Source organism: Herpailurus yagouaroundi, unplaced genomic scaffold (genome assembly GCF_014898765.1).
Source record: "Herpailurus yagouaroundi ecotype Mexico unplaced genomic scaffold, PumYag 355, whole genome shotgun sequence".
NCBI lineage: Eukaryota > Metazoa > Chordata > Mammalia > Carnivora > Felidae > Herpailurus > Herpailurus yagouaroundi.
In genome coordinates this window covers 7306205-7328401 of record NW_024412572.1, presented here as the reverse complement: position 1 = coordinate 7328401, position 22197 = coordinate 7306205, and the positions used below count along the sequence as shown (strand labels likewise).

The following is a 22197-nucleotide window of genomic DNA, read 5'->3' as shown; positions in this document are numbered from 1 at the left end:
TCTTTCTTAACAAAGTATACAATCCAAGGAAGCCAGCATCAGTCAATGAAAGTTGACACTCAAGCACACATTTTATCATAGTTGAACAACTCTGAAATCTGCATGCAAATGTCAACACTGCCAAACAAATCTCAATGTTGCAAATTATGCCATCGTGACACAAAACTGTTATCACCTCTGAATGGCAGAATTGGTCACAGTTCTTCATATTGTTGTCACTTCATGTGAGTAATGTGACTGAAGAAATGACTGAGTTATTCATTCATTTGTTTATTTATTTATTATTTTTAATGTCCATTTATTTTGAGAGAGAGAGAGCATACTCATGCAAGGGGGAGAGGGGGAGAGAGAGGATCCCACGCCAGGCTTCATGCTGTCACCACAGGGCAAAGGGTGGAACGCCAGAATCACTGTGCAGGTCCTGGGATGGCAGTGGCTCCCTGTCACCGCATCAGAGCCATTGTCTGATGCTGGACCCTCCGCGGTGGCAGGGCAGGGCATCTGGTGAATTGACTTCAGTCTGTGGAACGCAGAGCTGCCATCATGATTCTAAGCATATGTGCACCTTCACCGTAGGACGTCTTCCACGACAGTGCCCTGAGGGGCCCCAGCGTATTTCAGGACACCCGATTTGCCTTCTGCTAGAACAACCGGACACAGTAAAATCCCAACTGTCTACACTCAGCTTAATGCATGGGTGTGAGCCACATGGCTCAGTTATCTGTCTTAAAAAGGGTTTTTACTTCCCCTCTAGAGAAAGATCCCCTCTGAAGAAAGCACAGCGTATGTTGGAGGGAAAACGGCTGTCCACAGGAATTCATTTACTTCACTTCACCTCATGTACCCTTCTAAATCCTGAAGCTGAGGCACGGATGCATGTTTGATATGGGGTGGCTGACAGAAAACGTGTCCCCAGGGAAAGAGCCAAGAAGGAACTCCATAAGGATTAAATGGATCTGCCGTGCCGCCATGCTGACAAGCCTCTGCAGCTCTGAAATGACAGCAAGTTCAGAACACAGGATTCTCAGATCTCCCGAGACCACAGAAACCACCTGGGGGAAGTGACACGTGAGACAGCCTAGTAAACAGGACTGTACAGAAACAATCTGGGCCCACGTTGTCCATCGGTTTGGAGAACTCACAAAAGCCCCAAAGTGGGAATTTCCCACATTCCTTGTCCCGGGCCTCTCGGGCCTCTCTCAATGCCCATTCTGATGTGGGCAATCTGTGCAACAAGGTGGCCACCGACAAAAAGCCCTAACAGTACCTCTCGTGATCCTTCGCATCTGAGGACAAGAGGGCCATTTTCAAAGTCCCCTCACACATCCCTGCACTGATCCTCACAACACCCCAGGGAAGTGGGGGCACACACATGAGCTCCTCAAGACGCTGTTCCTCAGGAAAGGCAAGTATCGGCCTGAGGGCAGATGGTGAGCTCTCCAATCCAGACCTCTCCAAGTCAGGACCTGTCTATCTCATCTTTAATCCAAACACCTCAAAGCCTTCTTACTACCATACAAATGGGCAAATGGCAGAGTGAAATGATTTGCCTGAGGTCACACACACATGTAAAGCATTATCGTATTATCACCTGCTCTGGGAAAATGATTCCCATGAACTACAAGCTTTGCTAGTTGACGGAAAGAACAGGCTGGCGTGGGAGACTTGACTCATGCTCAATGATGGACATGCCATTGAAATATGACTCCTAGAAATACTTTCCAAAATATTTAGCAAGATGATAATGTTCAGTTAGAATCCTGTGTTATCTCTAATTAGCTCCAATTATCTTGAGAGGTGTCATGAAACACAGAACTAAATTAATTTCAATTCACATTTAACAGACACACACCATGTAGTATTTTGTGGGAACAGAGGAAGAATTCTCACAACGCATAATGATACATGCTTCCATTACAAAAAATTTACTTTTATTTTCAGGGGACTTTCATTCACCTATAAGCTTCTAAAATTATGCAAAGACACTATGGACATAAAGCTCAAGTTACTGTGGAATTTGGACATTCCTAAGATCCCTGAGCTCTAACCACGAGGTGCCTCATTCAGCCAACACTCCTACTCAACAAGCCAACTGTCAGATGGGGCTTTGATGCACAAGTCATCTGTTCCAAAGGAAAGTCCCTAGGCTTCTGAGCTCCTGGAACCTTAACAATATTAGTGACAATTACAGGATTTTCTACTTATTAACAACATTAAATACTCTCTCTCTATAAGCAATTTGTATTTTGGCAATTCATCACAGCTTAACCAGCTTCTCTCAACACGTTCAGGTCACTTCATCTATTGATAACAATGCAGGATGCCTCAGAGACCTGTATTAGCTGCTCAATATGTTTTGAACTTTCCTCTTTAGTGGTGCAAACAATGCTCCCAAGAGGAAGCAACCCACAAAACAGGAGAAAATGTGTGCAAATATAAGATCTAAAAAGCCACGACATATTAACAACACTCACAACTCGGGGTGCCTGGGTGGCTTAGTTAGTTAAGCATCTGACTCTTGATTTTGTTTCAGGTCATGATCTCACTGTTCATGAGTTTGAGCCCTGTTGGGCCCTGCACTGACAGAGTGGAGCCTGCTTGGGATTCTTCTCTCTCTGCTCCTTCCCCAAACACAGGTCCACGTGCTCTCTCTCTCAAAAATAAACATAAAAAGAGACAGAGAGAGAGAGAGAGAGAGAGAGAGAGAACACTCACAACTCAATAATTAAAAGACAATCCAGTTTTTCAAATGGGCAAAGGATCAGAATAGACATTTCCCCAAAGAAGATATACAAATGGCCAATAATGCAAATCAAATCAAACCCATAATGAAATATCATTCCAAATGTGTCTTAATCTGCTCAGGCTGTCATAACAAAATACCATAGACTGGATGGCTTAAACAACAAGAATTTATTTTCTCACAGTTCTGGAGGCTGGCAGTCCAAGATCAAGGTGCAAGCATGGTTAAGTTCTGGCGAAGTCTTCCTTCCTATTTTGTAGACAGTCACCTCCTCAACAAGGCAAAGACAGAGTATGTGCATTCTGGTATCTCTTCTTATAAGGACACTAATCCCATCATGAGAGCTCCACCCTTATGACCTTCCAAAAGGCCCCATATCCAAATCCCATCATATTGAGAGTTATGGCTTCAACATGTGAATTTGAGGGGAACATAATTCAGTCCATACCAATACCTACTAGGATGGCTATAATAAGAAAGTCAGATAATAACAAGTGCTGACAAGGATGTGGAGAAATGGGAAGCCTCATACATTGCTGGTGGCACTGTAAAATGGTAGAGACACTTTGAAAAGCAGCCTGCCAGTTCCTCAAAAGGTTAAACACAGAGTTACCAAATGGCCCAACAATTCAACTCCTAGGTGTCTGCCCAAGAGACTCAAAAACTTGCATACAAATATTGGTAACAACATTGTTCATAATAGCCAAAAAGTAAAAACCCTAATGTCCATCAACTGATGAAAGAATACAATGTGATATATCCATACAATGGAATATTATTCAGCCAGAAAAAGAAATGAGGTGCTATAACATTGATTAACCTTTAAAAACATTATGCTAAACAAAAGAATCCAGTACAAAACACCACATATTGCATGATTCCATTTTTTGAAATGTCCAGAATAGACAAATATTGAAGACAGAAAGCAGATTGGTAGTGGCCTGGGACTGGTAGGGAGATTGGGGAAAATGGAGTGACTACAAATAGGGGTGGGGTTTCTTTGAAGGGGGGAGGATGAAAATGTTCTAAAATAGATTGTAGTGATGGTTGCCCAACTCTGTGAATATAATAAAAAACACTGAATGGTACACTTCAAATAATTGTATGGAATATGAGTCATATCTCAAAAAAACTTTATGTATATGTATATGTATATGTATATGTATATGTATATGTATATATGTGTATATATATACATACATATATATATGTGTGTATATATATATATACACACACACACACACATATATATATATATATATATATATATATATATAGTAAGTGGTAGTTAACACCCCTGGAATCCAGCTGACACATGCCATACGAGTAAGGGCCATGCCCTACAGTAAGACTTCTTCTAGACTCAATCTAATAAAATCCAAAACTGAGCCCTAGGGAACTTGGGTGGCTCAGTCAGTTAAGTGTCCGACTTCAGCTCAGGTCATGATCTCACTGTTCATGGGTTCAAGCCCCAACATCTGGCTCTGCGCTGACAGTGTGAAGCCTGGAGGATGCTTCAGATTCTGTCTCCCTCCCTCTCTGCCCCTCCCCCACTTGTGCTCTGTCTTTCTCTCAAAAATAAAATAAACATTAAAAAAATTTAAAAATTTTAAAAAATTAAAAAAATTAAAAACGCTGAGCCCTAACAAGACCTGCAGGAAAGATGAAGTTACAGTTTGAGTCCTGCTACATTAAAATTTGTGCTTTCTACAGAGCCTCACTAACAAAGTGTTAAACCAAACCTACATTGGCACAGTGATTAGCCGGCAATTTAACTGTCTGCCAAAACAGGAATCAACACACTTCAGAGAATGCTAATAAAATCCAGAGTCTTTAAAACCTATTACCATCTAATATTCAATAGAAAATCACCAGACAAAAATAAACAAATAAATAAATAAATAGGAAAAATTTGAGACAAAAGAGTCAAAATAAATCAAATTTGACAGGCCTAGGTGTTCAACTTAGCTGACAAAAACTTTGATGTTGCTATTATAACTACATTTAAGTAAGCAAAGGAAAGTATGTTCAAAGAACATAATAAAAATATGGTCTTAATATGGAAATAAGGGAATCTCAGCAGAGAAATGGGAACTATATAAAGAACCAAATGAAAATTTAAGATCTAACGAGTACAGTAACTACAATGAAAAATTCACTGGATAATCTTCACATCACATTGGAGATGGCAGAAGAGTCAATGAGCATTAAGACACAGCAACAGAAACTAAATGCAATTAAAAGATAACAATAAAAGGATGATAGTGGGGCATCCAAAAAAAGAAAAAACCCATGGGGGGCCTGGGTGGCGCAGTCGGTTAAGCGTCCGACTTCAGCCAGGTCACGATCTCGCAGTCCATGAGTTCGAGCCCCGCATCAGGCTCTGGGCTGATGGCTCGGAGCCTGGAGCCTGTTTCCGATTCTGTGTCTCCCTCTCTCTCTGCCCCTCCCCCATTCATGCTCTGTCTCTCTCTGTCCCAAAAATAAATAAAAAACGTTGAAAAAAAAATTAAAAAAAAAAAAGAAAAAACCCATCAGAAGAAATAATGACTAAAATTCCCCAAAGTTGATGAATCCTGCTATAACTGATGGATCTAAGAAGTTCAGCAGATTCCAAGAAGGATAAACGTAAAAAGAGCCACGCCTAGGCATATCATGGTCAAAATTCTGCAAGATAAAGATAAAATCTTGAAAGCAGTGGGGACTGGGGCTTGTGGAAACACATTGTGTCCAGGAACAAAAACGTTTAAAAAGCTAGCCAACTTCTCATCAAAAACGGCAGAGGTCAGAACACAACGAAACAACAGCTTCGAGGTACAGAAAGAAAAAAAAATTTTACCCTGCAAAACTAGCCTTCAAAAACAAGGATGAATGAAATAAAGGCATTTTCAGATAAATGAAAGCCGAGAGAATTCACTTTCAGTAGACCTGCACTACAAAAAAATACTAAAGTATATGTCAGGCTAGAAACGTGGATCTGCAGGAAAAAATGAAGAGCAACCGAAATGATAAATAAGACTGTAAAGTAGAAAAAACTGTTTTCCTTCTTCTCATAATTTACCTAAAAGACAACTGACTGTTTAAAGCAAAAGCAATAACTATAAATAGGGGTTTGTAACCCTATAGATTAAATCTATAGGTAAAATATCAACTCTGTAAAGTGTGGACTGTGAAGAGGTGTGATGTTGATTCTAAACAGACCCTGAGAAGCAAAGGATGTTTGCAGCCGTAGAGGACCACCAAAACCAAACAATAACAACAACAAAAATGGGAGGAGATCAGTGGAAAACAAATAGCAATATGGTAGACTTTAATCAAAGCATATCAAAAATTAAATGATTAGGGGTGCTTGGGTGACTCAGCCAGCTAAGCCTCTGACTCTTGATTTCAGCTCAGATCATGATCTCATGGATCCATGGGGTCCATGCTGACAGCACAGAGCCTCCTTGGGGTTCTCTCTCTCTCTCTCTCTCTCTCTCTCTGACCCTCCCCCGCTTGCTCTCTCTGTCCAAATAAACTTAAAAAAAAATTGAATGATCAAAAGTTAACATCACCTGTAGTAAGAAATACTAACTTTATGTACCTTGTGATATGATGCATTGAGAAGGACACAGCATCACGTCTGTAGTATTCCTGCCAGAAATGCATAACCACAATCTAATCCTGAGAAAACATCAGACAAGCCCAAGCTGGAACATTCTTTAAATGTGCACATCAAAAATGTGAAGGTCATGAAAAACAAAAGAAACATTGAGGAAGTGTCACTGACTGGAAGTGAGATACTGGGTTGAATCCAGGGGCAGAAAAAGACAATAGGAAAAAAAATAGGCGAAATTGGAAGAAGATCTGTGAATTACTTACGAATACTCAAACGATACTAATTTCTTATTGTGGACCATTGTTCTGTGCTTGTGTAAATGTTTTGTTTTTAAGAGAGAGCACAAGAGTGGGGGAGAGAGGCAGAGGGAGAGAGAGAAAATACCCCAAGCAGGCTTCACGCTCGGCATGGAGCCCAACAGAAGGCTCCATCCCATGACCCTGGGATCATGACCTGAGCCAAAATCAAGAGTTGGACACTCAACTGACTGAGCCACCCAGGCACACCGGTTGTGTAAAATGTTAATATGAGGGAAATTAAGGGAAGTATATACAGGAATTCTCTGAACTATTTTTGCAGCATTTTTGTAAGTCTACATTGATTTCAAAATAAAAATTGTAAAGATGGAACTAAATGCAAAGACTAAATATCTCAATTAAAAGCCAGATTATTGGGGTGCCTCAGTGACTCAGTCAGTTAAACATCCAACTTTGGATCAGAACATGATCTCACAGTTGTGAGTTCGAGCCCCACATTGGCCTCCCTGCTGTCAGCACAAAGCCAGCTTCAGATCTTCTGTCCTCCTCTCTCTCTGCCCCTGCCCTGCTCTCCCTCTCTCTCAAAAATAAATAAGCATTAAAAAAAAAAAGGTTGTTATATTAACCAAATATCTAGAATGATCCAAATATCTACCAAAAGGGGATACACTGTCTCATATTCATTCAATAAAATACTACTCAGCAATAAAAAGGAAGGAACTACTAATACCTCAACAACACGGGCACATTTCACAGATACTGTGCTAAGCAAAAGAAGCCAGACACCAAGAAAAAACTGAGAATTCTGGTATAATTCTACTTGTGTGAAATTCTAGAATAGGTAAAAGTGACTTACTCACATAGATCAGTGTTTGCCTGAGGTCGGGGGTGGGGGGGAGTCTGTGGAGACTGCAAGTTGCTAGCGGACTTTCTCAGGAAGTCAAAATATGATTGGGGTGTGGTTGCATGGTTGTATCTATCTGCCCAAATTTATTGAAGTGTGTGCACTCACAACCTGTGAATTTTATTGTATGCATATTATATCTCAATAAAGTTGACTGAAAAGGAAAAGTAAGCATCGCTGCTGCTCAGCTGTGGCAACAGAGGGCGGCATGTGAAGGAACAGGGCAGAATGTATGAAGTCTGAATTGGGGCACTAAGACTTTCCCTAACCTGCAGCTATAAACAGACTGTGGAAGTAAGTTCATGGTATTTTTTCAGAAGCGTGTGTCCCCTACTGAGCCAGACATCTCAGCCGGACACCATCTCTCCACAAGTCCCTCTCTTGTGCATCGCAAGTTGTTTTTTTTTTTTTTAATGTTTACTTATTTTTGAAAGAGAGAGAGACACAGTGCAAGGGAGGAGCAGAGAGAAGGAGTCACAGAATCTGAAGCAGGCTCCAGACTCTGAGCTGTCAGCCCAGAGCTCAATGTGGGGCTTGAACTTGTGAACTGTGAGATCATGACCTGAGCTGAAGTTTGATGCTTACCTTGACTGAACCACTCAGGCACCGCCAGGCATCGCAAGTTTTTAAGGATAAAAAATGCCACTTAAGGCTACTCCTCAGCACATGGATGGTTAACAGGATGCTTCAAGAATCTCATATGAAAGAAAAATATTTAAAAGCTACCTGGTAAGCTTTTGACCAGGATTCTCGATTTGGCTACAGTATAATACACTGTCCGTATCTGAAAATGCAATGTTATTGAGGTCAGATAATTGCTGAATTGACATGCTTGTGTAGCTTATTAAAGCCCGTGCTTAACTATGAAAATAACACCAACTCCATCCCTTCTTTCCAGACACAACCAAGCTTTGGATAGTGTCAGCAGAACTAGTTACTGTGACTGCACAATAGCATTTCTGATGGTTGTTCAGGAGCACAATTAGAGCAAACATCTACTGAGTGATTTCTATGTGCAAGGCCCTGCTAAGTGCTTTCCAAGCATTCTGTGTAATCCTCACAACAGCCTTTTAAGGGTTTCAGCAGATGACAAAATTGAGGTCAAGTTTGTGGGTAACTTGTTCAAGGTCACCTCTGTGCGATATTCCCACTCCTGGTCAGTTTTGGGGCCAGGATTGGGCCAGTACCTTTTGGGCTCAGAATTTGATTTCTTAAGCACTGTACATAAGAGATTAGACTTACTCTTTCATGAAAAAGATATTTGTGTTAATATTAATGATACTTTATCTGACTAAATTTCCAGGAAGTGAAACAGGAAAATACGAAATGGAAAAAAAGCAAAAAAGTGCATATTCTAGTTGTAGGATGTTACTTCTCTTTGATCCTTTGGGATACTATTTTACCTCACCAGACAAGCTTCTGCAAAGTTTCAAAGACTCTTTCCTAGAAATAAAGAAATAAGACAAGTGCCAGGTATGAATCACTGCTGAGTCACCTGGAGCTGCGTTTTGTCAGTGGACTTAAAAAAGTCTCTGTCTGGGTCACATTTCCACTCCACACATCTTCCTACAGGTAGGCACAGTGCCTTACATTGGTTAGAAACCACTTTCACACACACTGTCTCAATCCTAATAACTACTCTATGAGTTAGACAAGGCAGGGCTACGTTATAAACCCATTTACGGATGAGGACAGGGAGACTTGTCCAAGGTATCTTCTGCCCAAGATCCTTGGTAAACAGGGGCAGAAACCACAGACTTCTGATTCCCAAGTGACTGCCTGGGAGACTGAGAGTCCTCGAACAACAGCGTCCAGGATCCACGGGACATCTGGTCTTTGCCTAATATTTCCTATCTCAGTTTTAACTCTTAGTTGGTAGATGCTCAACATGAAGGTGACTCTCTAACTCTCCTATTTGGCAAAATAACAGTAGCACATTTCCAAGGGAGCACTAAGGCGGGTACCAAGAAATGACATCAGGTCATCTTAGTAAATAGTGATCAATGACATTACCTTATTTATGAGATGCTACGGATTCTAAATTGCAAAGTTCTCCCAAATGAACTATGACACATACTGATTTAAAGTTGCATCTTACAGGCACCTGGGTGGCTCAGTCAGTTAAGCATCCAACTTCGGCTCAGGTCATGATCTTGAGGTTCATAGGTTGGAGCCCCGGTTGGGTTCTGTGCTGACAGCTCAGAGCCTGGAGCCTGCTTCAGATTCTGTGTTTCCCTCTCTCTCTGCCCCTCCCCTGCTCACACTCTGTCTTTCTCTCTCTCAAAAATAAACATTAAAAAATGTTTTTAAGATGCATCGTAATCTCAGATATATGAAAATGTATCTTAGTATTGATGATATAAGACAATTCAAAAAATAAAATAAAATAAAATAAATTTAAAAAAAAAGACAATTCAAGACCAGCTTTCTTAAGCTGGGGATTATAACCTCTTTAGAAGCCACCAGCTCAGGGCACCTGGATGGCTCAGTCATTTAAGTGTCAGACTTTGGCTCAGGTCATGATCTCGTGGTTCATGGGTTTGAGCCCCACATTGGCCTCTGCACTGACAGTGTGGAGCCTGCTTGGGATTCTTGCTCTCCCTCTCTCTCTGCCCCTCTTCCACTTGTGCTTTCTCTCTTTAAATAAATAAATAAACTTAAAGATTGTTTTAAAAAAATTGAAGCTACCAGCTCACTAATTTATCAATATTATTAAGCAAGTAAAAACAGTGCTGAATGCTGGGACTGTCACTGGGAAGAGAGAAGCAAAGATATGTAGGGTATCATTTCTGCTATTCAGAACCCACCTCTCAGATTGGGTCCTCATGGAAAATTCCAAAGAGCCAGGAGCTGCAGAGCTTTGAACAGTACTTTGATAAAAAGTTGCTGGCACATAAGTGAATTTTCAGGTCTCCTTTGCCTCCTCAATGTTGAAACAAATCAAATTATACAATACTCAATTCTTCTGTTTTTTTTTTTTAATGTTTATTTTTGAGAGAGAGAGAGAGAGAGAGAGAGAGAGAGAGAGAGCAAGCACACACATGAGCAGGACAGGGGCAGAGAGAGGGAGACACAGAATCTGAAGCAGACTCCAGGCTCTGAGCTGTCAGCACAGAGCCCCACGTGGGGCTCGAACTCACGAACCATGAGATCATGACCTGAGCCAAAGTCAGACACTTAACCAACTGAGCCACCCAGGCACCCCAGCTGATACTCTGTTTAAACAAGTACATAGTAAATAACAAAGCCTCTTCTGGCTGAGCATCCGTTTAATCAGTAGGATGGCTGAGGGAAATCACCTGAGGTGATTTGGGTACATATAGTCCTAGCTGCACGTGGGAACTCACCTAAGTTCTTCTACCTGAGAAGGCAGCTTAGCCAACCACATAACTAGTGGTGAAAATAAGACCCCATCACAAGTAATTACAATATAGGGCAAAGTGTGAAAAGGGCCATTATAACGAATGTCTCCTGATATAACAGCTCTTCGGGAAGCCAACTCCAAGCCACAGAGAGATCATTTCTGACAGAGGTGGCCAGGGAGGTAGCATCTGAGCCATACCTTGAAGAACCGGTAGGTTCTTCAAAAAGGAAGGGAAGGGGTCTGAGAGGAGCAAGAGGCATGAGCAGACCCTGAGAAGTAGGGGAAGCAATAGGAGAGAACTCTGGAAAGGTGGTAAGTTAGGGTAAGATTTTGAAGGGCACTGAACAGCAGAGTAAAGATGTCTGTTCAGTAGGCAAAGGAGGAGTCACCCAAGAATTGTGAGCAGGAGAGGGACCTAGAGCGAGCAGGGTGAGGGGTGCCCTTGTGTGGGTAGACCAGGGACAGACAGCAGGTGAGAAGCCTGGGGCCATAATTCACATCTGATGCATAAAAACTCACATTCAGGCAGTGGCACAGAAACAGGATGCAAGACGAGTGACAATTCCAAAGGATTTAGGGGACGTGGAAACAAGGGAGACAACAGAGACACTTTAGGACAGTGGTGCTTAACCAGGGGGAGGTTTTGCCCCTACAGGACAGCTGGCAATGTCTAGCAACAGTCTTACTTAGCACTACCGGCATCTAGCGGGCAGGGGGCAGGGATGCGGCTAAACATTCTGCAATGCACGGGACAACCCTCCTCAACCAAGAATTATCAGGTCAAAAACAATCAATAGGGGTGAGATTTAGACATACGGTTTTAGAACTGTAAGGAAACACAAGTGGTAAAGATGCTACGCTGGTCCTGCGGCTCATGAGACGAAAAGGCAAAGAAACCCAGGGCCTGGCTCCACACAGACTACAACTGCTACCAGGTGACAGACTACACACTTGTTCCTTGGCCCTATGTGCACCTGCTCCGGCCAGGCCCTGTGAGGTACTGAAGGGGAGGGGCACGGGCACCATCCTCATCCTCAAGGTGTCACCATTGGGAAAGGAGCAAGCACGTAAGGAACACACACGTGCCTGTACACATATGTGCAGAGAAGACTGAAAAGGAATGCTCCAAAATATTATCCATGATTACCTCTAACTTGGAATTAACGTTTTTATTTTTCCAATATTTTTCCCTGAAAATATGAATGGATTGAAAAAATGAAAAAAAAATTCTGTTTTTCAATGAACCTGTCTTAATTTCGTCAGTTAGAACAAAGAGAGGTATGCCACACAGTCTCACCAGCTGCCCCGCATCTGCCCTCCAGTGAGGGAGGGGGAAGAAGAATGGGGAAACCACAGAGCCAAGGAAGGACCACCTCTTTCACTTGTAGCCCTTCCATGTGATGTGAGAGACCCTCACCGTTCTTTCAATTCCTTCACCCACTACGAGTCAGGCATTGTTCTACATAACAAAACAGACAAAATCCCTGCCCTTGTGATGTGTATATTCTAGAAAGAGGAATCAGACAAAGAACAAATATGTAAAATATATATAAATATGCACGTCCAATGGTTATAAGTGTTATGGAGAAAAGTAAGGCAGAAAAGGGGGTGGGGAATAGGTAGGAGGTTTGGGGTTTATACAGTGGTCAAGGAAGATCACAAGCACATGACATTTGACGGAAGGCCAGAGGAAGGAGCAGGAGAGTGGGATGCAGTGCAGGTAGAGGGAAAGCAAAGTGCGGAGCCCCGAGGCAGTTGCGTGCCTGCTGGGCTCACAGACCAGCAAGAAGGTCACCGTGATGCAGCAAAGGGAGAGAACAGAGGTCACGGAGGGAAGCAAGGGTCAGATCGGCCAGGCGAGTGAGCTGTCGTAAGGACTCTGCATTTCTCCTGCACCAGATGGAAGGCCAGCGGAGGACTCAGTGGCACAATCTGATGTGGTTCAACAGGGAGACCAGGGAGGAGTCCGTCCATCACTGTGATCCCACAGAGAGCTGCTGGTGGAATGAGACAGGAGAGGGGTGGGGAAGGTGAGAAGCAGTCAGGGATCTGAGTATCTTCTGAAAGTAGACTTGGCAAGATTCCCTGGTGGGTTGGATGTGGGCAGTGAGAGGGAGAAATCAAGAACGACTCCAGGGTTTATGGTGGAGCAACTGGAAGGGTGAGGAGAAGAAGCCTGTGCGAAGAGCAGGTTTAAGGGAAGAGGTCAGAAGGTAGGCTGGGATGCCTCTTCGACTTCCTAGACGAGACACTGCTTACGCCGTTGGGCACACCAGTCTGAAGGTCAGGGGAGACCAGCAGGCAGGAGATTAAAACGTGAGATGGGAAGGAAGGGGACAGTACTTACAGCCATCAGAATGGATGCAGAGGAGAGAAGAGGTCTGAGGAGATAAAGGAAACCAGGACAGCCGCTGCCAGTGACAGAGAAGGGAAACTAGGCTATGACACATCACAGGAGGTAGTGGTACAGTTGCCTGTGGCAAACTAGAGAGCTTTTCCTATCAGTTCTTTTCGAAAGATACTCGATGTGGCTTTCCTGGATGCTTGTGCTCAGCAGTCTAGGACCAAAGAGATGAGATCTAGTAACTTCTAGATGGTGCCAATCTGGAATGACTGAGTGCCTGGGATACAAGATACCCAGGGAACTCCTAAATCAGTTTCTTCACTGTCTCTCAATCTGGTCACACACATGGGTGAAAAATATCCCACCAGTAATGGCAGCATGGAGGGATGTTCCAGATCCCCTTGAGAGCAAGTGAGGACCCAGCGTGAGCAACAGGTCAGGTCAGTGCTACAAGTCATGGATCTACCATTGGGCCTCGACGGCTTCCTCTGGCTTCCTGTTCCTTCTGCATTTCCGCCCTCTACTGCATCCCCAAACTGCCTGTGATGCGCACGATCAAAGATGGGTCTAACGCATAGGCTGTGGGAGAATAAAAGAGTTGAGAGCTTCTGAAGTACTGCACACTTGCTATCTGCATGCAGTAGAAGTTTCTAGAACAAAAGCTACTGAAGTTCAGGAACTATGTCTTATATCTCTAGCACCTGGGACATGCCTACATCAATATTTGTTATATGAATAATTCAACCATCATCAGAAAATCAGTAAGGGATGGCATACTTATTAGGCAAAATGGGCTTATTTCTAGCAATGAACATGCTACACAATTCATTGCCCTCAGATCAACAGTAACAAATATAGCTTGACTATCTTTTAACCTCAGACACTGTTCAGACACTGTTTTCACTCTGAGGATGCAGTGCAGAACAAGACAAACATGGGGCAGGGGCAGACTTTTAACAAGAACTAATAGGGGCACCTGGGTGGCTCAGGTGGTTAAGTGTCTGACTGGCTCAGGTCATGATCTCGAGGTTCATGAGTTTGAGCCCCACATCGGGCTCTCTGCTATTAGCACAGAGCCCACTTCGGATCCTCTGGCTCCCTGTCTCTGTACTGTACCTCCCCTGTGAGAGCTCTGTCTCTCTCAAAAATAAATAAATGTTTAAGAAAAAAAAAAAAAAAAAGAATAAATAGGAGAGTTACAGATGGTGGTAAGTGCTCCAGAGGAAACAGAGTGCCTGGGGGCAGGTGACAGTTCTGCTTGGCAGGATCTCTCTGAGAAGCTGAGACCCAAATGGGGGGGGGGGGGGGGGATCATGAGCAGTCCAATCAGGGAGCAGCAGGTGCAAAGGCCCTGAATGAGGTGGGGGGGTGGGGGGGGGGTTCTGTAACATCATGCACACCTACATGTGGCAGGAAGTGGATGTGGAGAGGGAACTGCTGGAGGCTGTGGTGAGCTTGGGAGACCTTTGTGCAGGGCTGGGTTGTATTTCTTTCAAGTTGCAGTGAAGGTAAGGAGGGTATTCTCTGGGAGGTGTGAGAGCTCCCTGTGAATATCACGAATGATACACAAAGTCTATAAGAAACCCCATTTGTAATGGCTCTGTTTCTGACACCTCTGAAAGAGGCCCCATTCTCTTTGAGAAACTGGGAGATTAGGTTAGGAGATTAGGACTAGGGATGGGTAATCCCTGGGTTTTGCCAAATTAAAGGACCCAATGCAACCCTCTAGAGGCAGCCTCACGTCCATTCTGGAGAAGGGATCTTAGCTGGGAAAGCAAGGGGGTCCCTGCTTGTCAGCCTGAGGCTCCCTAACACAGAGAGAGGTGTTGGGAGGGTTGACCATGAGTTTTAAAAAAAAACATTTTTTTTAGTTTATTTATTTTGAGAGAGCGGTGCATGCACAAGGACGGAGCAGAGAGGGAGAGGAATCCTAAGCAAGCTCCACACTATCAGCACAGAGCCCAACGTTGGGCTCAATCCCATGAACCAGATCAGGACCTGAGCCGAGATCAACAAGGGTCGATGCCTAACCAACTGAGCCACCCAGCCCTCCCCCCTCCAACAAAATGAATTTTAAATGTCTCAACTGGAATGCCTTTAAGTGGGAATACCTCTCAATTTGCCACAGGGAACTCTCCTTCACTCACTATTGTATTACAAACTCTCAGCTCCTCCCTCATGCATTCTGGCTACCTGCTTGGCCTTTGGGGACACAGGAGAATGAGACCCTGAAAGTGTCTCTTTTCTAAGTAACTGTACTATTTGTTCTCACGGTGGTAGACACATCCAGCCCAGGGGAAAAAGGAAAAGTCTCAAATCTGATCTTCCCCTTTATATTTAAAGCTTATTTGAGATTTGGTATCACAGAGGTTACCTTTTTAAGAATAAGAAAACACAAACGTCAAGAATTTGAGTGGTTTCAAATACAGGGAATGTTTCAGCATCTGCTTAGTAAAAACAACAGACTTTTTGAGATGGGGTCAGCAAGACCCCTTCCCTCTCAGCTGGAGACTTGTTCAGTCCTCAACTCTACAGGACCACATCAGAATCCACTCTCCTCCTAAGAGTGCCCCACTTTTCCCTCCCTTCACGACAGCCACCCCTGAACATCTATGCTCTCCTGTTATGGGTCATTACACAAACAGGGACCCTCAATTCCCACTGATGCGACGATCAAAACATCTATGCCTGATTGGACAGGGTCGGTGTTCTTCATGAGGCTCCCTGGAGAACTGGAGGGCACATGCTGACTTAAGCAATGAGTGTGCTGCTAATGTCCCACACAAAACAGCCTCCATCTTTAAATGCAGAGCAAGTAGGGGGCAGGGGCCAAGTAGTTCTCCCTGTCCTGCCAACAGGCCTTCATCAGTAGCATGGTAACATTGCACTGCTACAGTCCTACAAAGTCCTGGACACAGTTTTAGTGCTTTATATACACTAATTCTTACTACACCCCTCCACACAGCAAACACATAAGTATCATGTTACTGTTTCTACTTTACAACTGAGGAAACTGAGGCACAGAGAAGTCAGGTAACCTACCTGGCCGGAGGTTCTACCTGTGCTGGGGTTCCACACCCAGGCAGCCTGACTCCAAAGCCCAGGTCTTCATTGTCTTCGCCTTCTATAGCTTCAGGTCTCAGGGCATAATCTGATAGTGCAGTCTAGAACTCCTCCCCATTCTCTTCTCCCCTCCTCCCAGCCTGAGTCCCATTCACCAGCTCCTGCTCCAGAGTGCGACCTGGAAGTTTCCAGTTTTAACCTTATATACAAAATCGCTCTGAGGCTTAATTAGCTGGATTGCAACTCATGCACCCCAAACAAGATCTGGGTGAAATATTTAGTAATTCATTACTCAGTTTTTTCCAGGAGAACTTTCTCAATGAGTATAGGTGAAGTACATAATCTTAGAGATGATCTATGAGGAGACTCCTCTGAACTGCAGCCCCCTGCAGCAATGGAAGACGGATCACATGGGATATTTGCTGGAAAGAGAAACGCAGGAGGGTGCAGGAGTCCTGGTTTAGACCCAGGAGATGCCCCAAGTGCAGGGAGCCGAGCTCCCCTTCTGTGGAAGGAGAGCAAAGGACCCTCAGCAGCACACCTGATCACCCCCAGCTAGTGTCAGAAAAGCTCTGTTACCGTATCTTTTGCTCTCCCAGCAGGAATCAGCAAATCTACCCACTGAACATTCTAGATAACTCCACAGTGACCTTTGGGGACTAACGTTTGCAAACCAAAAACTTCTAACCCACTGCCTTTTCTAACTAAGCTTTCCCAGGCCTGGGGAAATCCTCTCCTGACCCTTTATCAATTAGTCAGACAAGAGCAACCTTTGAGGGGTTCGCATTTCTGGGGCTCAAGGGGGCTGTAGAGGAGAGAGGGCTGGAAACCCAGCCTCAAGTCACCCGAAGCTGGAGACGGAGCCTCGCGGTAATCCTCTCCTCGGGAGGCCGACTAACCACAGAGGCCCCTGCCAGGCCGGAGCCCAAAGCCAGGAGCACAACCAGAGCCTCCGGCGCGACCACAAACCCTGCTTGCGCGACCACGGTTTGTGAAACAGTAACTCTGTGAAAGCAGCCGGCCGGCCCGCCCCTCCGGTGGGAACGCACCTCCTCTGATTGGCGGCTTCCCCTCCCCGGGCCGGCCAAGGCAGAGGGATTTCCGAAGCGGAATCCGCTAAAGCTGTTGAAGACGACAGAACGCTAGCACGGGAAAGGGCCTCCAGCGCCCTCATTTTATGGAAGAGAGAGCTGACACCTCAAAAGGAGAAGCTGCAATGCACCTCGCTCCCGCCCCTCTCCCCTGCCCCCCATCCCCACCAGGGTAAATAACCTTCCCTGCAACACCACAGGAAAAGACGCTGATGCCAAGAACCGGACATACAGACAGGTTGGGATCTGAGGGGGGACGGGGGGGGGGTGGAGGTTTAGGGGTGCAAAAAGAAATTGAGAAAACACTCCTGTGCCTTTAAGGACTGCAACTGCCGCCAGCACTGTACTTGCTCTTAGGGGGTCCCAGACCAGGCGGGCGGGGCTGGGTAGTGGTCAGTCAGCGCCGGCAGCCCTGGGGACCTTCGGTGACAACATGTGTCTACGTGTCCTAAAACCTCCATGCGCGGCACTTGGAGGGTCTCCCTCGAGTACCAAACCAGGTTCCAAGTCACCCAGGAGGAAAGGAGTTGGGAAGAACGCCACATGGGTGGAGAAGCAGGGAGGAAAGAGACCAACTTTAGAAAGTCTGGAAGAGGATTCATGCAGCACAAAAAGACCCAACTGCAACCGCAGGGGCAAAGAAGTCAGGAAATGCTGCCGGATCAGCCAGCCCCGTGGCCAGACCGCCAGCCAGAGGGTCAAAACTGGGATGGAGGGGGCGGAGGTTTAAATTTAGCCAGGTAAACAGAGCCTCTGCCGGGGGGAGAGGGCCCGGTAGGAGCGGAGCAGTCACCTGCTCTGCGCAGTTGGGGGACCTGTCGCTGAAGGAAGGGCACAGGAACTACCCCCAACAGCAGGTGGGCTCCCAGGTTGGCTCCTGGCTCCACCAACAAGCTAGAAACCATGCCCCTCAGAGTTGGATAGAAGGTTATTATTACTTTAAAAGGTGGCTCAGTTTGGAAACAACCAGACCTTATCATCTCTATCATGGTATCTACTCCCAACCCCTCTGCTGGATTTTTCTGGATTCCTACATACAGTTTAAAGATGCTCAGTAGAAACCAGGCAGGGATGCCCAGATGAGGCTGGGGAGCTTCCATATTCTCTCCTCCTTAGAGGATCTTTATAGCTTAGTGCTGTTGTGAGTCTTAAAGAGACCTGAAGGAGTTACAAACACTCAGGATTGTGTTCAGGTGTGGGGGTGAACAAAGGTGGAGTCTGAAGGAAGACCTGTTTAGAAGACTACAGAGATAAATGGCAGGTAGTTTGAAAAGGAGCTAGGGAGGACCAAACCAGAAGAGGGAACAGGAAAGCTTTTGTGGACATGTTTTTTTATTTCAGAGAAGGCAAGGACTATCACCTCATATAAAAATTTCCTCCCCTGCTGGAGATGCCAGATGTGGCAATCCAGAAACCAACAGAACTATCTTAGAAGTAAAAATTAGAACAGACTAGCCTAGTCCTCTGCCCTTCTTGAAGAAGAGCAAACAAAAAAATCTTTCAGCTGCCACTAGAGTTAAAAGGGGGGGTGGATATTCAGGTGAATAACAATCCCAGATTTTTGCTTTTCACAGCATATGGCGCCCAGCAATTTGGCAGTATCCCTTTCACTTATGCTTTTGGGCTTTAAAAAAATCTTAGAAAACTTTTTTTTTTCAAGTCAGTGAGATACCCTTCGAGATATTACAGCCACCAAAGGAACTTAAGAGGGGACTGGTTTCAGACATCCTGAGCAAACACCTAACACACACACACACACACACACACACACACACACACACACACACCCTCACTCACCCTCACTCATATATTCATACTCAAATACATAAGAAGCGAATGCCTGGGAAAGTAGGAAATCCGCGGATGGAAGAGGGCCAGCAAACTCTCCAAGGCTGGCTTCTGCACCCCTGGCAGTCAGAAGCCCCCGCTTCCAATGCCCTCAGTGTGCCACACACCCTCTGTCTGATTTTCTTCAGGAAAGAAAGAGGAGCTGTCTCTCACAGCTGCCCTTAGGTATTTATCCACCACTGTCTCTTTAGGTCCTTGTATTCCATTCAGCTCCTATCCTGGTGTGAGTTCCACCTGCATGTTTGAGTGTGGAGACAGACCCCCTGTTAAGTCTGCTTCTTCTCTTGGGCTCATGGACTTGGCATCACAATGAAGGGCCCAGCTACATTGCTCCTGGCTCACAACTGTGCAAAAGAGGTCTCTTGGCATTGCCTTTCCTTCCCAGGAGACACACCTCCCTCTTGCTATTTATAACCACAAATCTTCTGTGTCAAAGAGAGAACAGACACTATTTTGAAATGGAGAAAAACCACCACTCATAGGTCGGTGTGTTTGCCAGGACTTGTGTGTGTGAGCCTTGGACAGGCGTGTGGGCACAAGCTTGAGGCCTGGCATCCACTCATCCCTGGCTGAGATTGGGAGTCTTGCCTTTGATAAGTAAAGCCCACAGCTGAATCAGACAGCAGGAGGTGTGGCTGGGTCCAGGAAAGGGTCCTCACGCTTTCTGAGGGTGTGCCTGCTGCTCCCAGGGCCCTATGTTGCCTTAGGGGCCAGCCACAGAAGGAGTCACCCTAAGGTTCCACCCACATGTGCGCATTAAGTGCTGGTGTTTGGCCCTGCCCTGCTGGCCCAAGGTTTTCTGCACCAACATGGATGACATGGCACAGATGCCCCATGACAGCTGTCTGTCAAGTGGGCACATTCCTGGGCTACTGTAGCAGTTCAAGGGACTGGTAACATGATCCTGAACCTTTCTCTCCAGGTACCAGGTTAAAACTCTGCCCAGGGTGGTAGTAACTGAAAGCTATTGCCAATGTGATCAGGTGGCAAAGCAGTGAAGGGGGGGGGGGGGGGAGGCGGGCAGGGACAGGGTGGAGAGCAAATGCCTCCATTCACAGCTGGGTAACCAACCCACGGCCTGAGCCACCTCAGTTTCCCTCTTGCAAAACAGAAGCAATCATGCTCCAAGCAAATTGAATCATCTCTCACAGTGATTCGCAGGATGGAAATATCTAGGAAATGTGGCTCTGACTAGAGTGCATGGCCAAATATCCACTGAGGCTCCACGAGAAAATGGAGAACTAGGGCCCCCCCCCCCCCCCCCGCCTTCTCCCAGGGCTGGGATGGATGAGGCACAGGAGCGGAGGAGCAATGAAAGAAAACAGAAAGCTCCCAATTCCACTCAGCGCTTTACCTGCTCTGAGGCTTAGGCAGGAATTCGGGCACCAAAGTAACCCCGCTCCTGGGGGTTAAAAAAATCCAGATGTAGTCCTCGCTCCAGTCTGCTGATGCGGGGCGCAGACCTCAAGCACAGAAGTCCAGCTGGGCCGACCAAGCCCGGAAAAGTGACCAAGAAGCTCCAAGGGGCTCGCACTCAGCAGGGACCAGAGACGGTCCTTGGGCGCGCCCGGGGGCTACAGCTGCCCCGGCCCCCTCCTCGGTCGCCCTACCCTGGGGAAGGACTGCGGCGGGCGCCGGGGCTGCAGGGGGTGGGCGAGCAAGCCCTAGCCTACCTGCCCGCCGCCAGGAGCGCGCCCTCGGTGCCCAGCCCCGCACGCTCACCGGAGGCAGTCGCGCGCGGAGAGTCCGTCGCCCCAGCTTTGTTCGCGGCCGGGGCACTACGCTTTCCCCGGCGCTCCCTGCCCCCCACCTGACCCGGGGCCGCCAGCTCGAGCCAAGCGCCGCGAGGTTCCCCGCCGAGCGCAGGGCCCCGCTCCCCAGAGCCTCCGCGCCGCCCCTCGGCCCTTCCCGCTGCCGGGAGCCGAGCGCAGGCGGACGCCCAGGGGGCCGCTAAGTCGGGGCGCTCCGGGAAGTTTCGGCCGCCGAAGCCAGGACGAGGACGCCTCTCGGGCGGCGACAGCCGGGGGCCAGGGTCCGGGGACGGCGACGGAGGCCCGCCGGCTCCCTTTCCCACAGCTGGCAGCCGGGCGCTTACCTGCATGTCCCGCCGCCTGGCAGGCCCGCGGGCTCTGGCTGGCCGCTCCGTTCGGCCCGGGTCTTCCAGCGCCCGGCTGCGCTGGGTCGGCCGGGCGCGCCGGCTTGCGGTCTGGAGGGCTCTGCCCCGCCGGGGACGCCCGGAGCAGATCCTACCGGCTCCTCTCAGCGAGCGGGCCGCTCCGGCCCCCGCACCGGACTCTTCATCCGCCGCCCGGCACGGGGCTGGCGGCGTGGACCCGCGCGCTCCGCTCCGGGGGGCCCGCCGGGGCGTCTGCTCTGCCCCTCAGACGCTGGAGCCAACTCCGCGGGGGCCGCGGAACCTCCCCTCCCCCGGCGGTCCCGGGTCTCGGAGTCCGCGCACCGGGCTGCCGCCGGGAGGGCTCCCTGCTCGGCGCCCGGGATCCCCCGAGCTCAGCGGTCGGGGGCGGTCGGGGAGCGGAGCCTGCGGCCGAGCCAGAGGGAGGCCCTGGGCCCGGGGCGCCTGGCTCGGGCCGCCGCCGTCGGTCGTCGCAGGGCTGCGCGCTCTCCTCCGGAGCGCGGGACCCGAAGAAGTTTCGGCCCCGAGTTGGCTGCGGGGCGGGTGGCGGCCGCGGCTCGGAGTGCAGAGGCCGGCGCTGGGCGAGTGGATCCCGGGGGCTCCGCCGCCTCCGCCCCGCCTCCCGCGCCTCCTCCCCGCCCCCCGGCAGCCGCGCCGGCCCCTGGCTCGCTCCTTCCCACCAGCGGAGCCCGCGACACCCCTCCCCAGGGCTCCTCCCAGGCGCGGGGACCGTGAACTCCGCACCTGCCTCCCGCCCCACGGGCGCACTCGCCTTGTCCCTCCGCCCCTCGGCAGAGCGGCCCCGGGCTTGGACGCGGGGGTGCCGGGGGGTGGGGGCCCGCCCCAGAGGC

The 22197-nt window shown here is 47.6% G+C and overlaps 1 protein-coding gene across 1 annotated transcript in view; it reads right to left on the bottom strand.

Annotated features, from left to right (window-relative positions):
- The window catches only part of WNT5B (Wnt family member 5B), a 106602-nt gene extending 85197 nt beyond the window's left edge, over positions 1 to 21405 (bottom strand). Inside the window, exon 1 of the mRNA XM_040463050.1 lies at positions 21308 to 21405. Within this exon, the coding sequence (XP_040318984.1) occupies positions 21308 to 21313 (6 nt within the window). The 5' untranslated portion in view covers positions 21314 to 21405. The remainder of the gene's footprint in view (positions 1 to 21307) is intronic.
- Between the last annotated feature and the right edge of the window lie 792 nt (positions 21406 to 22197).